Source organism: Buteo buteo, chromosome 21, assembly GCF_964188355.1.
Source record: "Buteo buteo chromosome 21, bButBut1.hap1.1, whole genome shotgun sequence".
NCBI lineage: Eukaryota > Metazoa > Chordata > Aves > Accipitriformes > Accipitridae > Buteo > Buteo buteo.
The window spans coordinates 14,006,134-14,032,598 of NC_134191.1; the positions used below are offsets into that span (position 1 = coordinate 14,006,134).

General features: G+C 45.8%; 2 protein-coding genes across 3 annotated transcripts in view; one reads left to right on the top strand and one right to left on the bottom strand.

The window, feature by feature from the left end:
* ABTB1 (ankyrin repeat and BTB domain containing 1) overlaps window positions 1–21,461 on the top strand; it is a 29,848-nt gene extending 8,387 nt beyond the window's left edge. Inside the window, exons 7-13 of one of the 2 annotated variants that reach the window (XR_012653876.1) lie at window positions 692–808; window positions 5,795–5,910; window positions 11,369–11,467; window positions 12,060–12,227; window positions 15,872–16,072; window positions 17,922–19,791; window positions 20,817–21,461. Coding sequence is in view for 1 of the 2 variants with exons in the window: in XM_075053318.1 (XP_074909419.1) it covers window positions 692–808; window positions 5,795–5,910; window positions 11,369–11,467; window positions 12,060–12,227; window positions 15,872–16,072; window positions 17,922–18,128 (908 nt within the window). In the remaining variant the exon portion in view is untranslated. Of the gene's footprint in view, window positions 1–691; window positions 809–5,794; window positions 5,911–11,368; window positions 11,468–12,059; window positions 12,228–15,871; window positions 16,073–17,921 lie in introns of both variants that reach the window. The other variant, XM_075053318.1, reaches the window with a different exon arrangement.
* Window positions 1–26,465, bottom strand: part of TPRA1 (transmembrane protein adipocyte associated 1) — a 185,618-nt gene that overhangs the window by 89,535 nt on the left and 69,618 nt on the right. The window lies entirely within an intron of this gene.

The following is a 26,465-nucleotide window of genomic DNA, read 5'->3' on the forward strand; positions in this document are numbered from 1 at the left end:
ATCCCCTAAGGTGGTGAAAAGCCAGATTCCCACATAGGACATATTCAGTCTGGCAGACCTGAGCAGTGTGTGCTGAATGTTTTGACTACTTTCTAATATTTTTTCTGAACGGAAGTTGATCCTAAACCTTCTGTGAAAATGCCAAACACTGTGTTGTAGGCATGCTAAGTGCTGAACTATTTCAGGCCAGGAGGTGGTGCCAGAAAACAGCTTTACCTTCAAGGTTCTCCTTCCCCAGTCCAGTGTTTTCAGAAATGTTCCTTGCCACGTTTTCAGTGATGGTAAAAGACTCTGGGGTGACAGCTTGTGAGCCTGAAGTCTTTTCTTACCCGAAGTCAGGTAGCCAGTGGTGGTAGTCATGCAGGCTGCTGTTGTGCTGCTATTTTTTTCTTTACTGGTGGAATTAGACATCTTTTGTATATGCCTGTTAGGTCTTTGGCCTCTTGAATGAAGCTATTAGGGTAGACTCAGGAAAGTGGGAATGTGAATATGCCAAACTGAGATTCATTGAAGTGGTGGGTGGTGGAGTACTGAGTCTTAGCTTCTTGGACTGAGTTGTAACTGGATGCTGAAAAGTGAGGCAATGTGTCTACTGAATTTCTGTGCCGTCAAGTCTTTAGTCCTTAATTTTTGCCATTTTTACACCTAAGTGGTATGGGTTAAAAGAACTGGCTGCATTTCTTCTTGGCAGGTCGTCTTGATATCGACGTAGAATATGTAAATGATTGCAAGAGGTTAGCCAAGCAGTGTCGGCTGCAGGACCTCATAGATGATTTGGAGACCAAATGTAAAAAAGTCTACGAATTTGGTAAGTATTTTACTTGCCATTGCCTCTGCCGTGCCTGTGTGCCCTTTCAGGGAGAAAGAGGAAAGTGTCATGGCGGGTGTTTCATGGTGCCCTTGGGGCTTCCAGAAAATGATTCTGTTGTGGAATTCCCATGTTTGCATGATAGTTTTCAGTCATGGGCTCTCTGTAGGGCAGCTGGAGTGGTTTCTGACACATGCATGTTTATCATTTATATTGAATGTTTTCATTATAGTAGAGCAGCCATGGCAGCAGGACTTTGCTGTGGTTGCCAGACATTCAGTGTAGCACTCTGGGGTATATTGTGAAGTGCCTTTCAGCAGAGAGCTTGTTTAAATCACTGGGGAGATAAAATATGTACAATTAAAAGTTCTTTTCTGCATTTATTTGACCCCTAACCAAAGTAAAACGTTTGATAATTGGCTCAAAATGGATGCAGAGGGAGCTACAACACTTTTTTATAAGCAGAGGAGTATTTCTGAAAGCATGTATGTAAGTATAATACCTGTATGTGCCAAACCTTAAATGATGCAATCCTCTATTTAAGGGCTTTTTGTTATCCAAAGAGCTTGTGATCTAATCATGACATCAGCTTATTGCGTGAAATCCAACAGTTGGAGTTTATCATTCATCTCCTTAGCTCAAGCTAAAGGACACGTGAAGAAGAATTGAAACAGCACAAGTAGGGCAAAGCGGTGTTAGTCATTACGTAAAAAAAATAATCTGGTAACAAAACCTTCAGGCTAAAAAACATCTGATTCTTATTTCATGCTCTGAGTTAACTCCTTTACTTCAGTCAAGTTAATTTTGGTTTGAGAAGAGAATCTAGCCTGTAGCTTTTAAGTCAATAGCATCTTCGTCCTTAATCTAAGAGGTAAGGGTGTAGCTATTCCACCTTTCCCTTTTGAATTAAGAGTTCTGATTATTCAGCCTCCTGAAGTTGCTGGGCTTAACAGATAGAGACAATACTTCTAGCTCAAAAAATTCCTCATCTGCAAATCACATGGAAGATATTGCTGTGTGTATGTCTCCCCTTATGCATGTGCAATTGTTTGGTGGTGGTTGGGTACAAGGTTACCACGGCACAGCTGTTCCCATGTAGACCAGGGTGCAAGTCCTTCTGGAAACCGTATCGTAAGTCTTACCTCAGCCATGTAAACACAAATGTAAACATGCATCTGAAGAGGTTAGAAGTGCATTTCTTGATTTCTTGCTACAAATAGTTTAAGATAACAGTTTGTGTATTAATTAAGTGGTGGAAAAGGGGAGTGGTGGTGAATACCATGAATAGAAAATAAAAGCTACTCAGACAATCAGGTAACAAAATTATCTTGCGGCATCTTTTGATACCAGAGTAGTCTAGTGAGATGCTGGAGGTCTTTTTTTTCCCTGTTTTTTTCCTTTTTAGCTTTTTATCTTTTTCTCCCAGGGTCTATCTGAGACCGTGGAGGAGACCATTCCACCTTAAAACATTGAGTTAAAATTAGATTGTGGGAGGAAAATAAGGTGGATAGCTTGCTAGCTGTCTGAAGCCATTGCACAGTATGTCATTGGCAACTTAAGGATCATGAAGTCCGGTGGTTAAATTTGTGAACTGCAAAAAAGCTGACTTCTTGGTGGGTTTTAAAAATGGAAAATGGTGAATTAACGTTTCAGGTTGATTGGGAGTTTCAGATACATGCTCCACTTGGAAATGTAATACAGACTTCCTGGATGGCACTGAACAAATCATTTAATTTCTGTGTTCTTTGGGAGGGAGCAGCTGTTCTTCACATCTAAGGCCTGACAGAAGACATAATCAATGGGTGGTGTGAAGCACTGATGGAACTACTAGGCTTTATTTTTAATTATGGCAGGTTGGATTCAAATGAATAGGCAGAACTGCTGATAGGTCTGTTAAAAGTTTGTTTCTCTCATCTGATCTCATGTGGAAGCCAGGAGAACTTGATTCTCCAGAAAGTAATACATGTAAGAATTATAGAAGTTAAAAATTGGGAAAGGTCTTGGATCACATCATGTCTGGCACTTGACAAAGCATTAGTGTTCCTTCTAGGGCGTTAGGAATCTCTGCTTGTTCAAACTGCAGGTCTGCAGAGCAGGGTCATGTCTTGCATCTGTATTATAAGGTTGAGACATAAGCCCATGCAGCTCCAGTGGGTAATTGCAGTCTCTGCAATCTCATTATCTAGAGTTAATCAGCATTTCAAAAGCACTTAGTATCTTGGCATGCACAGACAGTAGTTTAGGAAAACCATGAAGAGGATGACCCAGTGCCTTCTGTTGCACCTGAGAGAGACTTCAGTGTGAATGCTTGCATATTTTCCCCCACGTGTATATTGTTGCTGTAACAGGAAAAAAACTGTCGCAGTGTTTGGAAGAGCTCAGACGGGGTTTGTCCAGATTAAGCCATAATCCTTCCTTTAGAAGTGGAGGTATTTGAAAATAAATGTTCTGCAGGTATTTCTACATTGGTTGAGAGCAAGGTTTGTGATGCTTGCCTTCATAGCGGAGACACTGGATGTACAGAATCTGTGGTTATAGCTAGTCGTGGTGTTGGGAGGAGGATGTATAAGGCAAGTATCTGAGTGTGGCATCCTTTTGGAAAGTTTTGGGAGTTTGGTGGGGTTTCTTGTGGCTCTTGTTTTTTGTGGTGCATTGGCTCAGTTGAAAAAAAGACTACAAAGAAGTATTGAGCACTAAAACAAAGGCAGCTGGTGAATTGGTAGGTGATGTTCCATGCTATATAGCTGGCTAGACTGGGAAGAAGAACAAAATCCTCCATTCTCAACTGTAGTTGTCTTATTCCCTCCAGCTGCTTGCATTGTTTATGTTGCTCTTTTCAGAAAACCCTTCATTCCTACTTCCTGCGAGAAGGTGATGGTCCCTGCTGCTTGCTTGCAGCCAACAGCTTATTCCTGTTCTGTCACTTGTTTTTTATTGTTTCTGTTAGGAGAGAGTTGCTTATGATACCAAATCCTGTGCTCTTGGATTTGAGAGATGCAGTGTCTGAAATGTCTCGTGACAGATTTGCTTCTCAGACAAAGCACTGTTCTTTCATGTCACTGTGAAAGTGCACAGATGCTTTGTAGATCCCAAGAGAAGAACTCTTTCCCTTGACTACTGCTTAAAAGTTGCTGGGTCCATTAGCACTTACAGAGCCTGACTGATTTGGCGAGTGTTGGAATAGGCACTACACAAATATAAATGATTCTCTCTGCCATAAAGAATTTCTAATTGAACAGTGAGAAATTTCCTTTTCTCATGCTGGTCTCTAAGTGCACAGGGCTCTTTGAGAAAATGCACTCAGTCTTGTTTGTGTTGGTGCCAGGTCTCTTCTTGGCTTATTTACTCTGGAAGTCATCTATCTGAAGGTAGCATTTACTGCTAATAGAGCAGCCTGTCTCCTTGCTAGTGTAGCTCTGTGTGTGGCAATGATGGTACCTGATTGTCCTGTATTGGTAGATTATCCTTCCCTTTCCAGTATCTTTCTGGGATATTCAGCCTATTTGAGGTGCAGTGGTGGCATATCTGAAGGGTGCAGCAGTAATGGGGAGGAGGGGGTGGAGAACTTCTTTTGTGGCATATCGTGGTCTTGTTTCGCCCACGGCCCAATGGAGTCATCTGATGGAGCTCATGTAATGCTGCGCAAAATGTCAGGAAAAATGAGGTCTCAAGGTGGCGTGATTCACCTGCAAGGGGTTTTAATGTGGTGAATCATGCCTGTCAGAAATTCTTCTGAGTGCTTCAGAATGTGGGGCCGCTTAACTCTTTTGTCCTTGAGAGTTAAGTCTGCATCTGTCTGGTTCCGAACAGCATCTTGAGCCTTCCTCACCACAACATCGCATTTTCCAGTGGTGCTCCATTTTTTTTCACATGCTTCCCTAAACGCCAGGGACTCCTGAATGTCTTACATACTCCAGTCCTCACCCCAAAGCATGCTGAACTGGAAACAAACCTGAGGTAGTGAACTGCAGGAGGGAGGTGACCAGAAAGAGGAAAGGCTGCGCTGGCAGCGATACTGTAACACAATAGCTGGGTGTACTTTGAGTTGCCACTCATTTGAAGTCAGGGAGGGTTGCCTTCAATGACCTCCACAGCAACTTTGGTCATAGCAAGACTTCCAAAGTATGATTGTGTATTTTGCTTGCCCTTTATTAGGCTGTTTAATCGTGTAGGCTGGTAGGGTAAGACAGGAAGACACAGTAGGTCTGAAAAAGGCAAATGAAGCTGCCATGTCTGTATGGTTTATTTGATCTCTTTGGTGGTAGCGATGCTTATTTAATGTTTGCAAAGAACACAGGCATACTCAGGAGTCCAGGTGTTTTGGGGGTCTACAGGTAGAGAGTAGAGGACAGACTCAGGTGCACAGAACTTATTACCTAAACAAGAATAAATCCCTTTGTTCCCTGGAGTGAAGTTAGGATGGCACAGCTGAAATGGGACCCATGAGAGCACGTGACAGAGCAGGGAGACATGGAAGCAGCTTTATTTTAACTAAATACTCCCTGGCACGGGCTTTGCCTTAGATGACACCGTCAGTGGGGGGGGTGGTGGTCAGCTGGGGGAGGCATTGTGTGACTCACTCCTACAGGGATCATGGGCAGCCTGATCAATGGTCCTCAACTGTAATTGATGACAAGGATTGCAGAGAGCAGGTTGGGCTTGAAATATGCCTGTGGCAACTTTGTGTTTGCTACAGTTGATGTTCCAGCACAAGGAATTAAGTGGAAGTTTGAGGAGAGACAACAATACATGCATCCCCTTCCAGCCCTGCTCACCAGCTGTGCTGAGGGGTCCTGTATGCATGTTTACATAGAAGAATCACATGTGTTTTGCAGTAAAAGCTAAATAGCAATAATATTACCAATTTTTCCTGGAGTGTCTTTCTTTTCTTTAAATGGGAGAGAATGTTTGTAGAGGAATTTAGGCATCTCTGCTATTTCTTTCTTTTTTTTTTCTTTTTTTTTTTTTTTTTTGTGCTTCTTCCAGTCTCTTCCAAGCCAGGGACCTGTGTGAAAGTGCTGACGATTGAGCCCACAGGTAACTGCCGGCTGCAGGAAGATCTGGCTCTTCTAGCAGACTGCGCCCTGCCAGCCGAACTGCGGGTAGGGAGCATTTATACTACTTCTGGTCTCTGTGGGGCTGTGATATGTGTTCAGATGTGTTCAGTTGCATTCTCTCCATTTGAGTTTAGTGTGTGCTTGTTTGCTGATGCTCCAAACACAGAAAGCCTTTTATTGCTTGGAAATGCTGTACAAATGTTTAATGAGGCTGTCAGTGCTCGTCCTTTCCCTTGGATTTCTCCCACAGCAGAGATCTTGGTAAACAAAACCCTTGCCGGGTGGTTGCTGGGGATTTCCCCACTGACTACAGTGGGACAAGAGTTGAGCCCCAGCTGTTTTTCCTTCTCTCTGCCATCCTTCTTGAGTATCAGAAGTGTTTTATCAGCAGGCATTGGTACCCGAAGGGTCACGCAGATGGAGGATGACTTGCTGGACTTGCTTGCTAGGAACTGACATCCTGCAGTGGTGAGGTGCTTTCAAACCCTGAAAATATTTGTAGCAGAAATGCGAGTCCCTCTGAAACAAATTTAACTTGACTGGCAATAGATTTGTTTTTCATAACTACATCTTGTTGACCCTTAGAAATAGCCCACAGACCACAGGCTGATGATCACTATGTTAAAATACCATCAGTATTACTAGTTAGGCTCATATACATGGATCTTTGCTGCCGGTTGCAGGACAACAGGATAAATATTAGTGGTCTTCATTCTGCCTGCATCTGTTTTTTTCTGTAATATCAGCAGATTCACTTTGCTCTTATGTCTGTCCTTTTTTTCCCTCTTTCTCATATCAACCACTGAATTTAATAACATTTTAGGTGGCTGCTGTGCCCACAAGTTGTATGACTGAGTGATGTAGCAAAGTTTATTGCCTTTTTTCTTTTTGTCCCCTGCTGAATAGACCTGCCTGTTGCAGAGAGCGTATGTGTGTGTGCATGTCCATGGATAAGGTTTCTTACCTGTACTAAGCCGACATGTTTTGTGCTGGTTTTTGGCAGACATATTTCTCTGAGTACTGAGCACCTTATAGAGGGAGGTTTTCTCCATCAAGTTTCCATCTACCAAAGCAGAAATCTTTCCTATGTAACCTACCTCCCCCAAACAACTGTGCATTTATTTGTGGCTTTCCATATGTTTTTCTGTATGTTTGCAGGCCTTAGAGGGAGGTGATACTATAGGTAAGCCTCACATTTACCTCCCCAAGAATTAAAAAAAGGATCATGGACCCCAAAACAGTGAGATTTACATAAATTTTAAGTCACATCACAAATAAAAAGAAAGCTTTCTGTTTGATTGCTTGTTCCCAGACCTTGATGGCACACTCCCGTTGGGTTAAGTTTTTCTTCTCAAGTGTTAGAAACACTTCCCTTTTAATGAGCTGGAAGGAAAATACAAAACTTGGGATAATCATCTGAGAGCACTGTGAATGCCTCTGTGAGCTCTGGTTTTCTTGCTATGTCCATAGATCAGAACGAAGGCAGTTACAGCAACATTAGGCTTGTTATGGCTGTAAAAGTGAAGAGGTCATGGGCACATGCCTATTCACTAGAGAATTTGTATGCCATTCACAAATGTGGGTGCTTTGTTTAAGCCTGATAAATTCTAAAAGATTCCCGTTTTTCTCTCTCTAGGTATTTTTTTTGTTTTTTAACTTAGAAAGAATATATGAACAAAGGTCTTCATCCTATTGCCATTTATATCTCATGCTAATGTTTGCAAATTGTTAAATTCTGTGAGTTAAGCATCTTTTCTTGGATAGAGGAATCACACATCTTCATTCTTACAGGGTTTGATGCCATACAAGGAATAGTATACAAACTGTGTAACCATGAATAGTCATATACAAACATCCGTGTCCTCAAGAGAAACATACATTTTTTTCCAGCCTATGCAGAACAAAATAGGTATTTGGCTTCTGGATAAAAGCCAGTATTTCCAGAATTTGGCAGAGACGTTCTAAGCTGCTACATGTCATGTAATGCCACATTACGGGAAATGGGGATGTATACAACTTTGTTTCACTATAAACAAATAATTTGCCTGTAATGTCTCTGATACTTGAATGATGCAGAAAACTATGCATCCCAATTTCATAGTTCAGTAATATGTTATATGACTAAAACAATAATTAACATTTGATATCCTATCAGAATTCGTTATTAGTTTTTAGAGTGAGAACTTTCTATTCTTTGAACTCTTAAACACGTTTATAATCTTGGTATCTTGTTTCTCATTCCTGTTTGTACTTGAAAGCCTTTCCTCTTTCAGTGTTTGTTTTTAAAAGTGTGGTTGTTGTCTGTGTTTTGATTTAAAACTAGTAATGGCCAGAATTTTTCTGACCACAACAGCTGCTTCTTTGGTTTGTTGCAATGAAGTTTAGCAGTGACAGATTTAAGTAAAATACCGTCAAAAGCCAGGCAACTGTCAAAAACCATGTGGCTTTCCACTGTCTCTCTGCCTAGCTCTTCATCTTGTGTCTGCCAGCTGACCTCTGATTTAGAGACTCCAGGGCTTCTGGTATATGAGACTGTAGGCACATCATTTCCTTGTAGCTCATTTTTTATTACCTTTTAAGTGAAATCTTATTTTCCAAACCAAGATGAAATCAGATGTAAAAGGGTCAGAGTTTGCCATGAAATAACTACTGTTCTCTCCATCTGTATAGACATTTGGTGTGGCTGAAAAAAAATGTGACCATTTGTCACTTTTGGGGTAAAGCTAAATCTTGTAATGTGTAGAAAGAACAGTTTGAAACAAGTAGATGGGTTCCGTCTTGTCTGCCTCTGCACCTGTGTAGTGTGGTTGTCCATGGCAGTTATTCCTGTGCTTTGCTTTGCCCATTTGGCAGAGGCAGATTAACTGAACTATTTACAACATGCTTCCAATTTTAGTTTTTATCCAATCCACTTGCATCTAGTTATGGGTTGGTAATCTTCTCTTGGACCGCTAACCCCTGTATTTTGTGTTGTAATTAATTTACAGTTTTCTTCCTGAGATAATCTGGCCAAGGTACAAATTGCTGCCACTGATTTGTTTTTTATGTTTTTGCCTCCAGCAACATTTCTATTTAAGCACTAATAGCAAATTTGTAGCAGCAAAGACTTGGTCCTCCACATGTGATGGCTGGAAGATGCTGTGAAGCAGTCTTACGCTACAGAGGTGTTGAGAATGTTTCTGTATGGTGAACGAGTTATTGTGAATGTGTTTGCATCTCATAGGCTAGACTGTTTTGTGCTTCCTGGGCAACATACTTAACTTTGGCAGCTGTGGTTTGCCTGGACAGAGGTACGCTGAGGAGGTTGCCTGAATGGGGAGGTGGGAGGAATAAGCCAGTTTTCTACAGAGAGACCCTGAAAGGGAGATTAAATTCCTCAGGCATGACAAGGGAGGAGAGTAGAAGTAGTAGAGACTTAAGAGGGGAGTAAAAAGGAAAAATCTGCAAAGCCACTTCATGCTGAATAGGAGAGACAAAGACGTGAACGTGCTTTTGTAGTAGGAATTGGAAATGACCTTGTAAACCTGAGCATCAGAGCAGGGACCAGGCAAGGCTAGAAGCAGGAAATTGAGCCTGAAGGAGTTTGTAATTCAGGAGACAAACTCTGAGGCAAATAAAAGTCCCATGTCCATTCCAGAGGGATGGATTCCTTTTAAAGATTTACCTTTGGACAAGGGGAGCAAAGAAGGGATGCATGTAGGAGATGTGGAGTTTATGTCTCAGTTAAAATTCTTGTGCTACGAAGAGTGGCAGCTTATCAAAGCCTGTTTCTAGGTTTGTTTTACCTGTAATGTGCCTGCAAAGCTGTAGCCTTGAAAGTCCTGTCAGAATTTCTAGGAGAGGACATGGAAGCAGTGGGCATAGGGTGGGGATAGCAACAAGGCAAACAGAGCAGGCAGTTGGATCGTGATGACTAGCATTTGTAATGCGATGCCGCAGAGAGCGTGGCTGCAGACCCCCAGACTGCCATTTGTTCGTTGCCTTGAAACGTGAAACAGATTACAGCAAAATAGCAGCCTGGGGAATCTACGAATGGGACGATCTGATCTCATCTTCAGTGCTGGAGGTGCCCTTTGTGTCACAGCTGTACGGAAAGCAGGTAATAGATGAGGTGGGGAATGTTCCTTGAATTGCTGCATCTCTTCTGGGAGAGGAGTTCCCCAATGGGGAAGGACTTACAGGAGAGAGGTGCTATGGAGAGGCAGCATTACTGCGACAACCATGTGCACAATTTGAATATTACTGGGCTTACTCTCCTGTGATTAGGAATCAGAAGCTGCCAAATATTGCTGTGGACAGACAAAGACCTTGGCAAATGGGTCCAGATTGCCATGTTCAGTGGTGGTGTGAGCTTTTGCCAGTTTGGTGCCTTGCCACATCCTAGAAGCTGTTTTGTGAGAGAAACCTCGCTGCATACAAACTGCGCTTGGCTGAGAGCACTAATCCGGTGTATTGCAGGCTGTGTCTTTCTTTAGTTTGGGAGGGAGGAGTCATCTGGCTCCTCAGTAAAGCTGAAAGTCAGTTGCTTTCAGTTAGGATGGAGGCAGGCGCGTTGGAAACGGCGCGTAGGTAGTCTGCAATTGGGAGACTGATCCTCACGGTCAGCCTGGGGTTTTCCCATGTGCAAACTTGGGATGTAACTTTCCTGGATGAGAGACAGTGGTAATAAACTTCTCGGCCCAGGCAGATCAGGGCATGTGTTTGGAAAGCAAGAACCGGGGGAAACTTTTGTTTCCAGAGATTAATTGTCTTGGTTACATGACTGTGAATAGAAACTTTTTTTTTTACAATTGAATTACCCTGTATATACGATAAGGTGAAAGTGAAAATATTTGGAAGTGTCACTTTAAAATAACAGAAGGCCAACAGCTTTTTTTTTTTTTTTGTGGGGGGTGTGTGTGTGTGTTGTCTTTGTTGGCATGTGGGACTGGGAGGAGGTGTGTTGGTGTTAAAATAATTCACTAGAGTATTAATACTGCAACAACACTATCTTTGGCTGCAAATCAAATTAGAAATCTAAAATGTGCTTTAGAAATGTTGGATTATTCAAGTGAGGCAGTAATTGTAGCCAAACAATCTGTGTGTATACATCTATGTAATCTATGTGTTACTGCATCTACCTGTACATCTTCACAGTAAAGGGTTAGTCCTAAGCTCTAGTATGCTTATGATACCCACTACATGAAGTAAACTTTGCCTCCACTTGGTTATCTGCCTTGTTAGGTGGTGCAGAAATGCTTTCCAGAGGTCTATGGAGGGTCAGGAACTTTCCATGGATAAGGGAGGCAGCTGTAACTTGTACCAGGAATATCTCTGTCAGGGGTGCAAGGGCTTCAGTTCTTCACACTGAAATCTGTGTTCAGAGCATCTCTGGTGCTCTGTACTGTGCTGAGGGAATGGATGGATGGTTGCTTCTGGGAAGACCAAGAAGTCCAAAGCTGGGACCCTGAGCGTGTTTAAAGCATGGATGTTAAAGATAGGGTTTTCTGGTTTCTCTTCCTAGGTTGGTTTTGGGGAGCTGCCATTTGACAGCACTGACAACTTTAACAGTTGTCCCGATGTGTGTTTCCGGGTGGCAGATTACAACTTTTTGTGCCATAAGGTATGTGCTTGTGCTTCATTCTCCATCCTTTTTGCCACGAGTCTAGTCTACCTGTCTCCCCCACACATCCAGTGCTGGATACACTCTGCGGAAGCAGCATTGCCTCATCAGCTGGAAAATCTTATTGCAGCTGGAAACTATATTTAAACCATTTAACAAAACAGCAAACCTTGCCTTTCTTGCAGAGGTGAGGAGATAAATTCATGGATTCAGCTACAGCATTCAGCTGCAAAATCTCCTACTGCTGGCTTGTGAGTTCAGTGTCTGGAGAGGGGAATGTTTGATCTGCAAGTAGACAGCAGTAAGAATGGATTTTTGACATCCAACTTCAACTCAAACTCCTTCCCTAATGCCATGCTACTTTTGGATTTCAAGTTTACAGATTGGTTTTTTTTTGGTTCTGAGGGTAGGCATGGATAGAAATAAGGTATGGAAAAATGTTGGAGATGCAGCTTCAAAATAGGAAGAATCAGAGTTACAGAGTCTGAACTTCTGAAATATCTTTGAGCTGCTCTGACAGCTGGTTGGAAGTGCTGTTTGGTTTAGTGCAGTGAGAAAGATGCTAGTATTTTGGTGTTTCTTCCCTCTCCAGGCATTTTTCTGTGGTCGCAGTGATTATTTCAAAGCCCTTCTTGAAGACCATTTCAGTGAGAGTGAGGAGCTGCAGACACAGCCCAGCATCCCTGTGGTGACTCTCCACAATATCTCAGAAGACATCTTCATCCGGGTCCTCTACTACATCTACAGTGATGATACAGAGGTGAGGCCAGCCATGGAGCCTTTCCTCCTGTGCTGGATAATTCTGGAGGTGTTCACAGTAGTATTTTCCTGCAACATCTGGAGGGGGTTGTTGTGTGTGGTTTCTTAAATCCCACTGCCCTACTCTGCTACCTCACTTCTGTCTCAGGAACCCACATACTGGGACTTACTGTTAGCCAGGCAGGGATCTAGTTTATGTGCATGACATTTGGGAAGCAAATCCCTAGTCTTCCATCCCATAATAGAAATTTAGAAATTAGGTTGCACATTGTATGTTGGCATGAGAAATGCAGGGCTTTGCAGATTTCCCTCTTGGGCTCTGTGGAAGGATAAGGTGAGCAGCTGCCAGTAGATGGCAGATTGAACACATTTGGAGATGTGGAAAGGTTGAGAGATTCTGCTTATTTACTCTTGGCATCATAGCCTACTTTTCCATTTGTAGCAAGTCATTATTTCCACTGTTATTTATTGCTGGGGTGGGCAAAGGTTCCACTGGGAGACCAACGCCTTACTGTGCTCAGTATCACAAGCAGTAACAAAATGGCCCTAACCCACCTAGTTTTCAGCCTACTGGAAGGTGCAGCAAATCTCAGCATTTAAGCAGCTTCCTGCTTTGGTTTTGTGGCAAATACTTTCAGCAGGTCTAGCTACAATATGCCAGAACACATTCTGGCATTAGGGCAGTGATCAGAGACGCTGCTGCACCTGCCAGTGTCACTTCTCCCAAGCAGAATTTGTGCTCTTGGGTTAGGTGGCACATACAGAGAGTGCACGCAGCTGTGACCTTGTTTCTGCTGATCTGTTCACCTCCAGGTAGCAGCAGGGAATGTGCGGTAGGGAGAGATGTATTGAGCAGGCAGCAAGGGCAGGATTGCCATTGGTATGCCAGAGAGCAGATGCTTCACTTGTCTGCACTCTTCCCTCAGCCACACGCTGAAAGGGCCGGCAGAGAGGGAAAGAAGCATGTCGGGGTTGTGGAGATCCTCCTGACCCTGTGACTGCACTGCAGTGTGACCCTGTTCCTTTGTACCGCTCCAGTCTGCCTGCCCTCCTTGTGATGGCTCACAGGAAGGATGTTTCCCAAGCAGCCATCCCTTTCCAAGGGGTGCCTCAGCTGCCATGTCTCGACTTGGAGCAGGAGGACAGACCAACGACAATGTGTAGGAGTTGAAAGGATCTTGCTCATATGTTTTCTATGCAGAATGGTGCCGTCACAGAAACTAGTTTGGATTTCAAACTGAGCAGCCAAGATAGGATCTTCTGCAGAGGGTTCATCTGTCATGAAAAACTACCAGGAAAAATGGTCAGGAAAACAGGAATACAGCTCAAGTTCCACACTGTTGTGGTTTAACCCCAGCCAGCAACTAAGCACCATGCAGCTGTTCGCTCACACCCGCTGGTGGGATGGGGGAGAGAATCGGGGCGGGGGGGAGTAAAACTCGTGGGTTGAGATAAAGACAGTTTAATAGGACAGAAAGGAAGAAATTCATAATGAGAATAACCATAATAAAATGACAATAATAATAATAATAATAAAAATAATTGGCATATACAAAAGAAGTAATGCACAATGCAGTCGCTCACCACTCGCTGACTGATGCCCAGTTAGTTCCCGAGCAGCGATCTGCCCCCTGCTGGCCATCTCCCCCCAGTTTATATACTGGGCATGATGTCACATGGTATGGAATATCCCTTTGGCCAATTTGGGTCAACTGCCCTGACTGTGTCCCCTCCCAGCTTCTTGTGCCCCTCCAGCCTTCTTGCTGGCTGGGCATGAGAAGCTGAAAAATTCTTGACTTAGTCTAAACACTACTTAGGAACAACTGAAAACATCAGTGTGTTACCCACATTATTCTCATACAGAATCCAAAACATAAGACTATACAAGCTACTAGAAAGAAAATTAACTGTATCCTAGCCAAAACCAGGCTATGTGGGGTGTTCTCTCTGCCCTAGGTTTCTCCAGCCAAGTGTCAGCACTCCCAATTCCATGTTTCTTTTTCCAAAGGATTTATATGTCTCTCTGCCATGTAGTAGTGACAGTGTTTGCAGTTGGAGGGGAGAGTGTGTGCAGAGGACAGAAAGGGTTCTCAGCAGAAGGAGAAGCTGCTGATGAGAATATTTGTGTGGGCTCAAGGGGAGCTTTTGGAGGAACGGTTGCCAGATTTGTCCTCTATCAAGTAATTGGGATCTGCTGCCATCAATACTACTGACTCAAATGCCTCCAACTTGTGAAGTTCCTGGAGCTTATGAAAGGACAAAGCACCACTTGATTAATAACCCCAAGAGCTTTGTTACACCACTGTGGCACTACAGCACTTGTGGCATGCCTCTAATACATCTTGCATCCTTCTGCACAGCTGTTGCAGGGTGTTATACAGCTGAGACATTTGTGGTGAGTAGTCTCTCCAAACACTGGTGTGAACAGCTGTAGGGGAAGAAATAATCAGCCTTTTGCAGTTGTCAGAGTGAGCAACCACATGTGTAGATGTGGACAGCAGTGTTTTTGCTGCTGACCAGTTATTGGGGCAGTGGACCATGCTGCACCAGAGTTACCATTCCTCAATCTAGACCAGTGTGGCTTGGTCTCTAAATGAAAGTGATCTCACCTCCTCCACAGCCAGGGTATGCTGCATCCTGCAGATTTGCTGTTAAAATGGATGTGGGTAACTGTGCTCTTTGCACTTCACATTAGCAGGAACAGAACTATGCAGAGAGAGGCTCTAGTTCCAGGTTAGTGACGCAGATGGTTGACTAAAATAGGATTTGCCCAGCCAGGGGGAAGAGACTGAGTGAAGCTGGAGGTGGTGTCTCCAACATTATCTACAGCATTTTTTATCCTGAGATCACTTGCAAGGAGCAAAAGTATCCAAGAGGGAAGTGGGAGGGTGGTTCTCTAGCTCAGGAGCCTGAAAATGTTAAAGGCCATTCACCACAGTGTAAGCTTGAGCATCTGGTACACAAATTTAGCTCAGTTTGAATGCCTGTTAAAGCTCCAGTAGTATTTGATGTGCAGAGTCTGTTCCTTACCTAGCTGGGCCTCACCTAGAGTTTATTTGTGGTGCAATTTTCTGTCCTTGAATGTCCCTGTGCCAGGTAGGTTGTGCTGGCTGAATTAGCAGAGCCAGTTTGAGGAAGGAACTTAAGAGAATTTTGCACATTTTTCACAAAATGCGAGTCCAGCTGTACTAAATCGGAGGAAAAGTCCTAGTGGGGACAAGGTGCTCTGTTCTGCCAGCCTGTTCCATTTGTCTCTTTGAAGGACTTTCAGTACTTCTGGTAAAAGCTACCTCCTTCCACTGCTACATTGAACATTTCTTAGCACCCAGCTTTCAGGTGCACTTCAGTGTTTCAGAATTGCTTTGTGCTTAGCTAGAGGCGTTAGCTGCAGCGTGGCAAAATTCTTGCTTTGTGCTGAGCAAGCTGCCTCTGCAAGCATTTTAAACTCCTCTGTGGTAACCGAGTGGAACAGCTAGCCCTGAAAGATTGAGCTCCTGTCTCTCCATAGTACTGTTAACACTTGTCCTGTAGTGGGCCAAACAACACTTTAGGGAATCTCTGCTAAAACACAAGGAAGAAGGCAGATTGCCAGAGACAAGTGAAGTGACCAGGACTGGGCAGTAATTCTCCTCTTTCCTTTGCCAGCTGTCTCCAGAAAACGCCTATGATGTGCTGTGCGTGGCAGACATGTACCTGCTGCCTGGGCTCAAGCGCCTTTGTGGCAGGACCTTGGCTCAGATCCTCGATGAGGACAACGTTGTCAGCATCTGGAGGATCGCAAAACTGTTCCAGCTGACCCGACTGGAGGACCAGTGCACGGAGTACATGGCAAAGATCATTGAGAAGGTAGCAGAAACACTCCCCGCTGCACTTACTGTATGTGCCTGTAAATCTAACTGCACAGTGAGCCATAGATACAACAGATTTAATGGTTGTACTTTGGTCTGTAATAAATGGTTGCCCTCTCTGGTTTAATGTGCTTCCTGAAAATGAGGGGTGGTTAAGTAGCAAAGCGCATTGAATTAGGACAGAGGATGAGGAGTATGGCAGTACCTGATGTCACTGCAATAAGCCAGATGCTGGTGGCTGTCTAGCACATCCCTGTGGACTGTGGGGTGAAAAACCTGCCCAAAAAGTTCTGCAAGTGCCATGGGCAGGCGACTTTCACCGAGCTTTCAGCCCCCATGCACAGAGCAACAACGGTGTTGCCTGAATACACCAGTGTTGCCTGAATACACCAGCTGTGGCCTGGAGAACCCAATGGGGAGCTCTGTGCAGGAAATGTGTTTTGGTGTTTGCTGGGGGCGGGGTTCTTCCTGGCATAATGCTATAGAAAGGAGAAATCAATGTGATCTCTAGTCTCCTCTAGGATGACAAATCTAACAGCAGGGGTTTCCACAGGGGAAATTTGGCTGTCAAACAGCCAGAAGTAATGAATCTAACACTGAAGTTTTCTTTATGGGGCTCCATGCTCCATTTAAGTGTTATCTGGAGTGATTATAGCTTGAAGTTTCAGGACTCGTGGAGAAAGTTGCCATACAGAAGGATAAACTAAAATCTATGTGGTGATTTTGTCCCGAGACAGATCTTTATAATTGGCTTGTACAGTTCACGTGGGAATGTAACATTTTCACCTGCAGCTTGAAAGGTGTGAAATTCTTTTTGGCATGTGAGAAAAGCAAAGGAAATGATTCTGGGGCTGTTGTTTTGTTCAGTGTATAGCTTGGGGATGATAGACACATCAGCATGCACTCAGATTCTGGCTTCTGAAAAGGGATTTGGTTTGAAAGCTGATGAATATCCCAAGTAGTAATTGGGCAAGGTAGGGCTTTGCTTGCGTGTTCCCCTTGCATTCCCCTTCTCTAGCCTGGGTGGGAGTCCTCGGACCCAGCATTGGCAATGTGCCTTCTGAAGGGTGTGTTGGCACAAACAGAGCCACCCCAGCTGTTCAAACATCAGCAGCTGCCAGCATCTTGTGGAGATGCACTGATGATGGCAACAGGGAGAGATTTTGGCAGCGTGTGTAGCACAGAGCAGGGCTCAGCAACCTGCCGTGCCCAGGCACAGTTTAGTAGCATAGACAGACGGAAGCTGCCTCTCACCCTTCAGCACACCACATGTTCCTGGGGAAGTTGATGCAAAATCATTCATGGGTGACCTGATTCTGTCAGGTTGGGCACAGAAGAGAGCAGCTGTCTTGCCGTGATCTGCTGGTCGACTGTTGGTGGTGGGGCCGAGAGCCGTGGTGGGGACAGAGTCATCTGTGGCTCCTGGTTCTGAACTGGGCACAAGCACCCGCTGTCTTGCCTGTTGCAAGACACTTCCCAAAAGTGTCTGGCAGCATCTCCTGGTTCCTGCTGGGTAGCCTTTCTGGAGGGAATATTGTGCATATTTATGTGCCCCAATACCAGAACTATGGATGCTTAGTTTAGTGGGTATCACAGTGCATTGTCTGAGGTGCAGATTGCTTACAGTTGTGACCATTTATTGTTGGAGTATTACTGCCTCCTTAGGATGAAGAGCAGGATGTGTCTCCAAGCAATGTCTGTAGGAGAGATAGGAAGATTTGAGTCTCCGTGTACCCTTAGCATTTCCTTTTCTTCTGTGGGACCCCTCAACAGTGGCCGAGCCCATTATCCCAACCCTTTACCTGTCTTCTTGTCTTCCTAATGGTTCTCTTGTCCACCCTGTGCAGCTGGTGGAGTTGGAGGAGTTTGTGGCTGCTGTGAAGGAGAATGCAGAGGCTGTGGAGGAACGGCAGGAGACTGACTCCATTCCTCTAGTCGATGACATCCGCTTCCACATCACCAGCAACGTGCAGACTTACAGTGCCATTGAGGAAGCCAACCAGAAACTAGAAGCTCTGGAAAACCTCCTGGCCAGTATAGGGCTTGAGTGCTGATGTGTGCAAACCCTGCCTGTCATATGCAACCTGTGTAGCCCCCGCTAGGTTGGCTCAGAGTGCAAGAACATCCAAGTCTCTGAATGTCTCTCTTCCCCTTCTTTGTCCTTCTTCCCATCCACTTTCAAGCATGGTTTGTTTTTAATTTATTTATGTCTGGACATTTGCATGTCTGGTTTGTGTTTGGTTTTATTTTGTTTTTTGTTTCGTCTTTCAGAAGCAGCTCCTAAAGCTCAGGCCTAATCAGTAGCTGCTCCTTTGTACAATACAATGTAGATAGGAGACTGCAAGCTGTTGGGGGTGGTGAGGGAGCTGTTCTGGGGGACTTGCTACTGCCTGGTGTTAGGACCCATCCTGCTGGGTGTTGCCCAACAACACACTTCTGAAACTGGTTCATGGCAGGTATTTGTTGAATTGCCACCAGCAGAGGAAGAAAACAAGATTAAACTCTCCAAATAAGTATATTGGAAGGGAGGTAGCCTTTCTTTCACTGTCAGCTTTATGAGATTGGCAAAGTTGGGTGGTGCTTCCCTAACAGGGACACAGGAGTGCTTGGCTATGTGGAAGGCACTGCCGTCACCTGCTATTCTAGTTCTTAGATGAAAAATACCAAAGTGATTTCCAGTTCTTCCCTAGCTTTTCATTGCTTTGAAGTGCTCAATTTAAAAGCTTTGCTTTCTGAACAAACATCTTTGGGAATACAGTAGAGACCAGAGTCCTTCCATTCTTAGAAAGCAGTAGCTTTCAATGCATAAAAAAAGGGAGAGCACCCCTTTTCTTCCTAACGGGGGAAGGAAAGACCTTCTTCTTGGAAACAGCACTTTTTCCTTTCTTTTTGTCCATTTGTGGTGGGCCAGGGAAGAGGGGTCACCAGAAATATTTTTTGAAAGGAAAAGGGGCCTTTTGGGTCTCTTGCAGGGCAGCTGTCCCACTCATCAACCTTCTGGCTTTGCTCAGCCTTGAGCCTTGTAGCTTCATTGTTCTCCAGGAAATTCACTGTTTGTACTAATGAATGTTTTTGAATCTGTGTTCTGCAGTAGGTCGTGTTATCTCGTATTGTCTCCCTAGACTCCTAATGAGGGTAATGATGTTCTTTCTCCTTGGCACTAATCAGCAGGCGATACCCCTGCATAAAGCTTGCCTTGCCAAATAGGCTGCCCTCAGAGCTGTTCATCTCCAGAATGGCATGTTATGAGAGTCTCCGGTCTCCAAGGCACAGGCCAGGCATACTTTGCCGTGCCGTGAGTTGGAACGGAGAAGAGGCGTCGTGTAAAGCACATAATGAATCTTGCACAGGCAGTGGGCTGCCATTACTAACACATATCGTCATTTTGGTCACTTTGTGAGGCAAGAACTTGAAATAATCCATGTCGGGTGTGCTTTTATTGTTTGAGGTGGGAGCTGGGCACGGATTCCCCGCAGCTTCAGGGTGTTGTTTTCTGTAACGGTGATGGTGCTTCACATGGATAAAGGAAGGGTTTGGAGATCCAGTGTTTGGCAGGGACTTGCTTCAGGTGTGGATGTACCGGGAGGATGGGTTTCTCTTCTTTGCTGATCTCACCAGGTGAGAGACTGATGCTCCCATACCATGTGAGAACTGCAGCCTCACTGCCCCTGCTCAGAGCATCTGCCTGTATCTGGCATCTGTTGAAGCTGTTTGCAGGTACGTGGGCAGGCTTTGGGCACCACTTGCACTAGCAGGCTGGGTTCGGATGCAGTGCGGAGCGGGCACTGGGGTTTGGCCACTGTGCCGAAGAGAAGCTGGACTTCGGCCAAATCACGTGTCAGGATTGAGTTGCATTTAACAGAAGCTGGGGACAGAGCTGGGGCAGGAATGAGATGTATTGACGTACCTGAACCCCAGATGCTTGCGCACTTTGTCATCTGTGTTTAACTGGTGTCTCTTGCAGAACAAGTGTCTGGGGCAGAGGATGGTGGTGGCAGGGCTGTTCAAGCGGTGCATGCTTCAATTCTGTTTCCAAATGCTTGTGAGGAAGTGCAAGGAGTTCTTGTGGTTTGTTTTCTGCAGCCATATTAGGGTGAGGGAAGAGGAGGTATCCCTGCAAGGGTGTGTTGCTGTATGGAAGCAGGGAGCAGCAGGAGTGTGCTTCTGTTTGGGGTGGTGACATGGAGAGGAGCTGTGCATTTGTTGTGTGATTTGTGGAATGTACCTCCATGTCCATCTCTAAGCTCAGTGTGGCTTTGACAGGACTACTAAAGAGCCCAGCACAACTTGAACTGATAAAGGCATCTCGGTAAACTTGAGGAGGGGAAAGGCTATTGAGAAGGCTTTGATATGAGGTCCCATATATTTTGGACAAAGAAGGGTGAAAGCAGAACTGCCTGTTTTCTTGCTCAGTGGAGTGTCAGGCTCATGAAAGCCTGCTACAGAAACCGACAGCTTAACCCAGCTGGTTCAGTTCCTCTGCATTTCTTCTCCCTATATGGCTGAAGATGACACTGAACATAAGCAGGATGTTTAGTTTATCACATCCCCTGTGCTCCTTCTGCATAAATTCTGCATCTGACATCTCAGTAGTCGGCTTTCCACAGCAGTGGTTGTGACAGCCCTGCACAAGGCTTGCACAGGGCCACCAGGGAACAGAACATGGCCTTTGCCTTCTGCTTGTACTGAACGAGATGGAGAAACAGGATTACCAAGGAATGTGCTAATGCTTTTCTCTACAGATGCCTCAGCTGCTAAAGCAAATGGACACTGGTAGTGGGCAAAGCAGGAAGAAGACAGAGGAGGGGCAGCAGTGCTGGGAAGTGTTTTCCATATGGCTGCTCTTGAATAATTCCATTCCTGCATCCTTAAGTGTGGAGCAAGTGAGGCTGCAGTTGTGCACGTGGGAGGAAAGGTCAGTGTGGCCTTTTGATCTGCCTCCCCAGTAGCACAGTTCCACGTGGGCTGCCAAGCAAATGCCTCATCTGTCTGTGTGCACTTAGTGGTCACATCTGTGAGGCCCATCAGATTGTCCAATTACTCGGGGTCCTTTAATCCCCCCCATCCCTTTTGGCGAAATAGGGCTATCAAAAAGCATGCATAAGCAGATGGTCAGCATGCAGGCAAGCTCTCTAATTAAGATGAGCCAGGTCAAAACTTAGATTTTAATTCACTTTATTCTTGCTGCAAATAATTTTATCACAAAATAAAAACCTTTTGATTTTTTTCTGTTGCCAGTGTCCTTTTTGTGTTCTGTTGCCTCTGTCCTTTTTATTTACTACTAGCCACTTGTTGAATTAAGAAGATTGTAAAATTTATCAGAGCAACGTATTTAAGAAGAAATGTGTAAGCATGTGTGCAGCAATAAAATAGTATATTTCACTATATCTGTTCCTGCTGTGGCCTCTTTGTTACCAACTGACACCACCAGTGTGGCTTTATTTCTGAAAGGACTTGGTAGGCTCCTTCAGCTTTTTTTCCTGCACCCAGGCCAAGGGCTGGCTCTGCACCACCAGGCTTCCAAGCAATGAGGAAAGCGTGACTCCTCTCTCCTCTCTTGGTGACCCTTTTGTACAGTCCTGCTAGAACATGAGCGTAAAGCACTGACTTGTTTTTACTGGCTCCTTTCTCCCAGAATTATTCTATTCATTAGCAGCACCGTGGCACAGGCTTGGTCAGTGTCATGGTGGTGTGTCGGGGAGGTGATGTTTGTCTCGGAAGGTTGCTCTGGGCAGCCCCTCACAGGTAAGTTGTCCCTCTCTTCTTGTCTCCCTGTGCTTCTGTCATTGCTGACTGTCCATTAAATCCAAGGATGGAGATTTCTCAGCCTCTCTGCTTAACTACTCTGACTTGTTCAGTGCACTCACAGAGCCTCTGTAGCATGTGTTTTTTCCAAAACCTTGAGTCTGCTGAAGTGCCTGGGCAGTCCTTCCTCTCCTCTCTGAGGACACAGATGCTTGTTTTCTCTTCTGCTTTCTTGTATGTCTGGGTAGCTGCAATAGTTTCTGTGACGTTAGCTGAGCTGCCTGTGTGCAGCCCCTGTTGACTTCAGAGTGTGACTGGCATTCAGGGAATGAGGATCCAGGCTCATCCCCGTGGCTGCCTGTAGGAACGTGCAGGTTTCTTTTTGCGGGGGGGATACTAACAGCATCTGAATGACTAACGCTGTTGAAGGGGAGGACTGGGCTTGGGAAAGTTCAAGCACTAATCAGGCTTTTGGGACTCAACAGACAGTGCTTACAGGGAGTACCGTTGTGCTGTGAGAGCCTGGAGTAAACGACGAGCCTCTCTTTAGAGGCTTGAGCTGTTCATGTTGGTACAGTCACGGTCAAACAGTGGGCAAGGCACCTTCCCACATAACAGCTTGCAGTCGCTGTGCATTGACAGACTTGTGTGCTCAGGGTGACACCGAGTTTTTCTCTCTTTTGCTGTGGGCAGCCTGGTGAAGCTTGTCACAGCCTGGGGAGCTGGATTGCATCTGTCTGTGCTCAGCTCCCAGGGATGAACAAACCGAGCTAGGGCTGGTGGTCGGAAACAAAGGCTTGGTTGGTTCTCTGTGCTCAGGGGGTGGGTGTGCTGGCAGAGCAGGTTTTTTTTTTACCTTCTAAGCTAAAACAGAATTGACATAACAAATTTATTAAGATAAGAGAGGCCACACTGGCAAACCATTTGTCAGAGTTGGAGCCTGATTTGAATAAAGGCTCTGGTTCTGCTGGAGTGGCTGCCTGCCTTGAAGAAGTGCTGAGGGAGAAGGGCAGAGAACTCCTTTTCTAGGGTTGCAAATGGTTTCTAGGGTTTTAGGTTGGAAATTGGAGGTGGGTTATTGGCAATAACCAAGGCAAGGGCTGCAGAAAGGCAGACTATTAGTTAAGGGACAGCAGCCACATTGGGGTGCAGCTGTGGACACACAGACCCTTAAGGCCAAAGCCAAGCTACAAGCTTCAAGCTATGTGTGATCAGCATCTGGGTAAGGGGGCAAGCATACACGTCTCTTGCTTTTTCTAGTTGTGGTTAACTTTTTAAGCCTACAAGTTCAGGGCAAGGTTTGAAGGGCATTTCAGGAGACTAAAGAAAGCCTTGGAAGAGGATCAGTACCATGCCGAGAGCTAGCTCTGGTCCCAAGGGTCTGGCTGCTCAGTTCCCAAATTAAGCTCTGAGAAATGAGTGTGAGAGCTTTCCTCTCCATCCTCCTGTTACCAGCAGAGCAAGCTTGAGGGGAAAGAGAGCAGGATTGGAAAGTGAAATCTGCTCCTTCCTGACTGCAGCTCTCTGCCAGTAGTTCTGTTTTGCTCCCTGCTCTATTTTCTGGTATGGCAAAACACAAGACTGTTGCTTTGGCATGGCGGATTGGGAAAGAGGGAGGTGAAGGGAGTGCTACGGTGTGCTCAGATGCATCAGTTCATGGACTTAGGGTAGGGTGGGATTGGTCTTTTTAAAGAAATCCAAAGTAACTTGATGTAGATTTCCCATGGAGGAAACTGAGCTGGTCTGTGTTGCACTGGGATGTCATTAAAACCCCAATAAGAAAAAACGCCTCCCTCTTTATTCTGTTATCTTATCACTTCTTTGCAAGCCAGGGTCATCCCAGTACCATTTGTACAAGGCGGCGACAGTGATGAACCTTGCGAGCGAGGCTGTGCAGAGACCTGCTCTGGAGGGAAGGCAAGTAAATGTGTTAGTTACTGCTCCTTGAGATATGCTTTAGGAGATGAAGGCTGATCTTTCATATCAAGGCTAAGATGACATTATATCTCTCCCTTCTGCTCAGAAGGTTTTATTCTAACACATTCTTGGCACAGCATAGCAGAACCACCAATATTTTTATGAATTTTATTAAGCTTGCTTCCATAATGGGAGCCAGCAATCTGCTCTCTAGAACTCCTTCCACCCCCCCTCCTCCCTGACTAAACCAGAAGATTATCCGCGAGTTTTAAAGTTTGTTGGCGGCAAGTTCCAATCTCTTTCCCTTTCCCAAAGGCTCTCATTGAGAAGCTGAAAATGCTTCAGGCAAGTTGTCCAGAAAGCTTTCTCTGCCATGCTGCTTGTCCAGTCCAAGTGCCTGTCGGGCACAGCGTCTTCAAAGCAGTTCAAGGCTCTGGCCATGCTGCTCCTGGGGTGACTGCTGCTTCCCTTCCTGGGGCTGGGGGAGATGGTATTTCTTGTTTCCTGATTTTACATGACCTTTTCCAATCGTGTGCAATTAAACAACATTCTTCCAGGTCTGAAAGCACACGAGGGGAAAGTACTTCTCTTGCTCTGCCGGCTGCAGTGCTTGCAGTGCTGGCTGCAGTAACGGCGCAGATCAGTCTTGCGTGCAAAGTTCAGCATTCAGGACTTGCCAGTCATGCAAGTGCCCCCGGGGTTGGGTTTTGGTGCAGAGCAGCCGCAGCATGGGATGTACATACGCTCGGCATGGGAAGAGAGGACTTGGTGTTAAAAGTGCATGGGGTGACCCTGGAAGCTTAGTGCTGTCAGGGCTTTTGATACGGCAAACACAAGGGCTGCCCTGTGCTGCGGGCAGGCGGCTTGTTGCTGTCATTGCAGCATGAAGCTGACCCTGCAGTCCAGTGCAAGGGAAAAACTTGATTTTTTTTTTTCTCTGGATGGGGAACCAGAGTTGTTTATTTCTAGCATGTGGATATCTCCTGCTCCAGGGTTCACTGTGTTGACCTGAGGAGAGCTTTGCTGGTGTTGCCATTGCATGGTTTTTCATCTAAATGAAGGCATGGCTCTGATACGAAGGCTGCTGACCTTGGGAAGGCTGGAAAGCCTTGCTTTTCCTGGAGCTCTGCCTCACAGCAGGGTTTATTGTGCTTCTCTGGCCATGGACCCTTCCTAAACTGGTGCGGGGAAGGTACCGCTCGTCCTTTGCACCCAAGCTGCCGTTGCTTTGCCTCTGCTGTTCTCATCTCTGCATGTTTTCTTACAAGACAAGTGTTTTCCACACTGGACATCTTGCCCTCCCCTCAGCTCCCCCCCAGGCCAAGCAGCTTTCTTTGCCAAGTTTCCTCTGGTTAGACATCAGCGCATATCACGCGATCCATCCAAACTCTTAACTGATCTCTTAGGAATTGTTTTTCATCTGAATTCCTGGAATGTTTCCATACACTGAAGAGTTTCCTCCGGAGGGAAGGGAAATTAATCCTGTCTCCCTCCCTCCAGTGGCCACGGGAAGGCTGGTGATTTGGCTTGCTCCTGTTGGGAGATGGGGGCTCTGCAGTATTTGCTTACAGACGTGGCTGTTAGGTTTAATAAGGCAGTTGTTAGGAGAGCAGCAGGAAGGTGAGTGGTAGCTCCATATCAGCAGCTTCCCCAATCGGATGGAGAAAGAGAGCATCCCAGACCGATAAGCTGGGAGACGTTGCCCTGTTTCTATGAGCAAAGGAGACTTGTGCTCATACGTGGAGAGAAGAGCAAACGACTGCTCAAAAAAAACCACTTTTGAGAGCCTGGAGCAAGTAGGAGCGGCAATGGCAGGCAGTCAGGCTGCCGGCATGGTGTGCAGTAGCGGTGGTCTCTGAAGCTCTGGTGGCACCTGCCTGACCCCATCAGCTCCATCCCCCTTTCCTTGTGATGGGGATCTGCCCAAGGCTGGGCTGGGACGGTGGCAGCCAGAGAGGTGCACGTCCCCACTCGCCCCCACCAGCAGCTCTGGAGTGGGCTCGCTTCTCCCTCCTCCGATGGTCTATAAATCCCATGCTTAACTGCTTGCCAGCAGCAAATGCAACTGAAGCGCCGCCGGTTTATATGCTGAGCAGATATTCTGAATTAAAATTCCTCACCGCTCACTGAAGCTGCAGCATTTGGCTCTTCTCTGGTGCCTGAGCCTGGCGCGGGTGATGGGCTGTGTGGTCCCAGAGGTCTGACATGAGGCATGGTCCCTGCAGCAATGTGACTGAGTGTGTCACCTCTTGTCCCATGCCCCGATGGTGGAGCAGGCTGTCTGTCCCTGCCAGCCCTGCTGGGGTGGCTGGAGAGGGCTCCTTAGGAGCTCTCTCCCCCGCCTACCATGGCACTGCTCTGGCTCCTGCTTTACCATCGGCTGATCGCCACCTTGCACCAACCCTGAGAGCCAGCTTTGGGTAAGACAGGACCGAGCACAGGCTGGGGGAAGAGAAAAAGGCAAAAAGCTTCAGGGTTCCCGCAGACTCGCGGGATCAGACTAGAAGCACATGCTAAAAACAGAAAGGCCACCTATGGCTGTGACAGCTCGCCAGGCACCGGCTGGTGACAGCAGGAAAACCGCACTGCCAAAAAGGCTCCTTCGTGCCAGTGCGGCTCCCGGCCTCGCACAGGACCGTCACCTCCCTCCTGGGCTCAGTCCCTGTCCCAGCACCGTGGCCTGCGTTCTCCGGTGGCTCTCAAATCTGCGAGCAGCTTAATGAGCCACT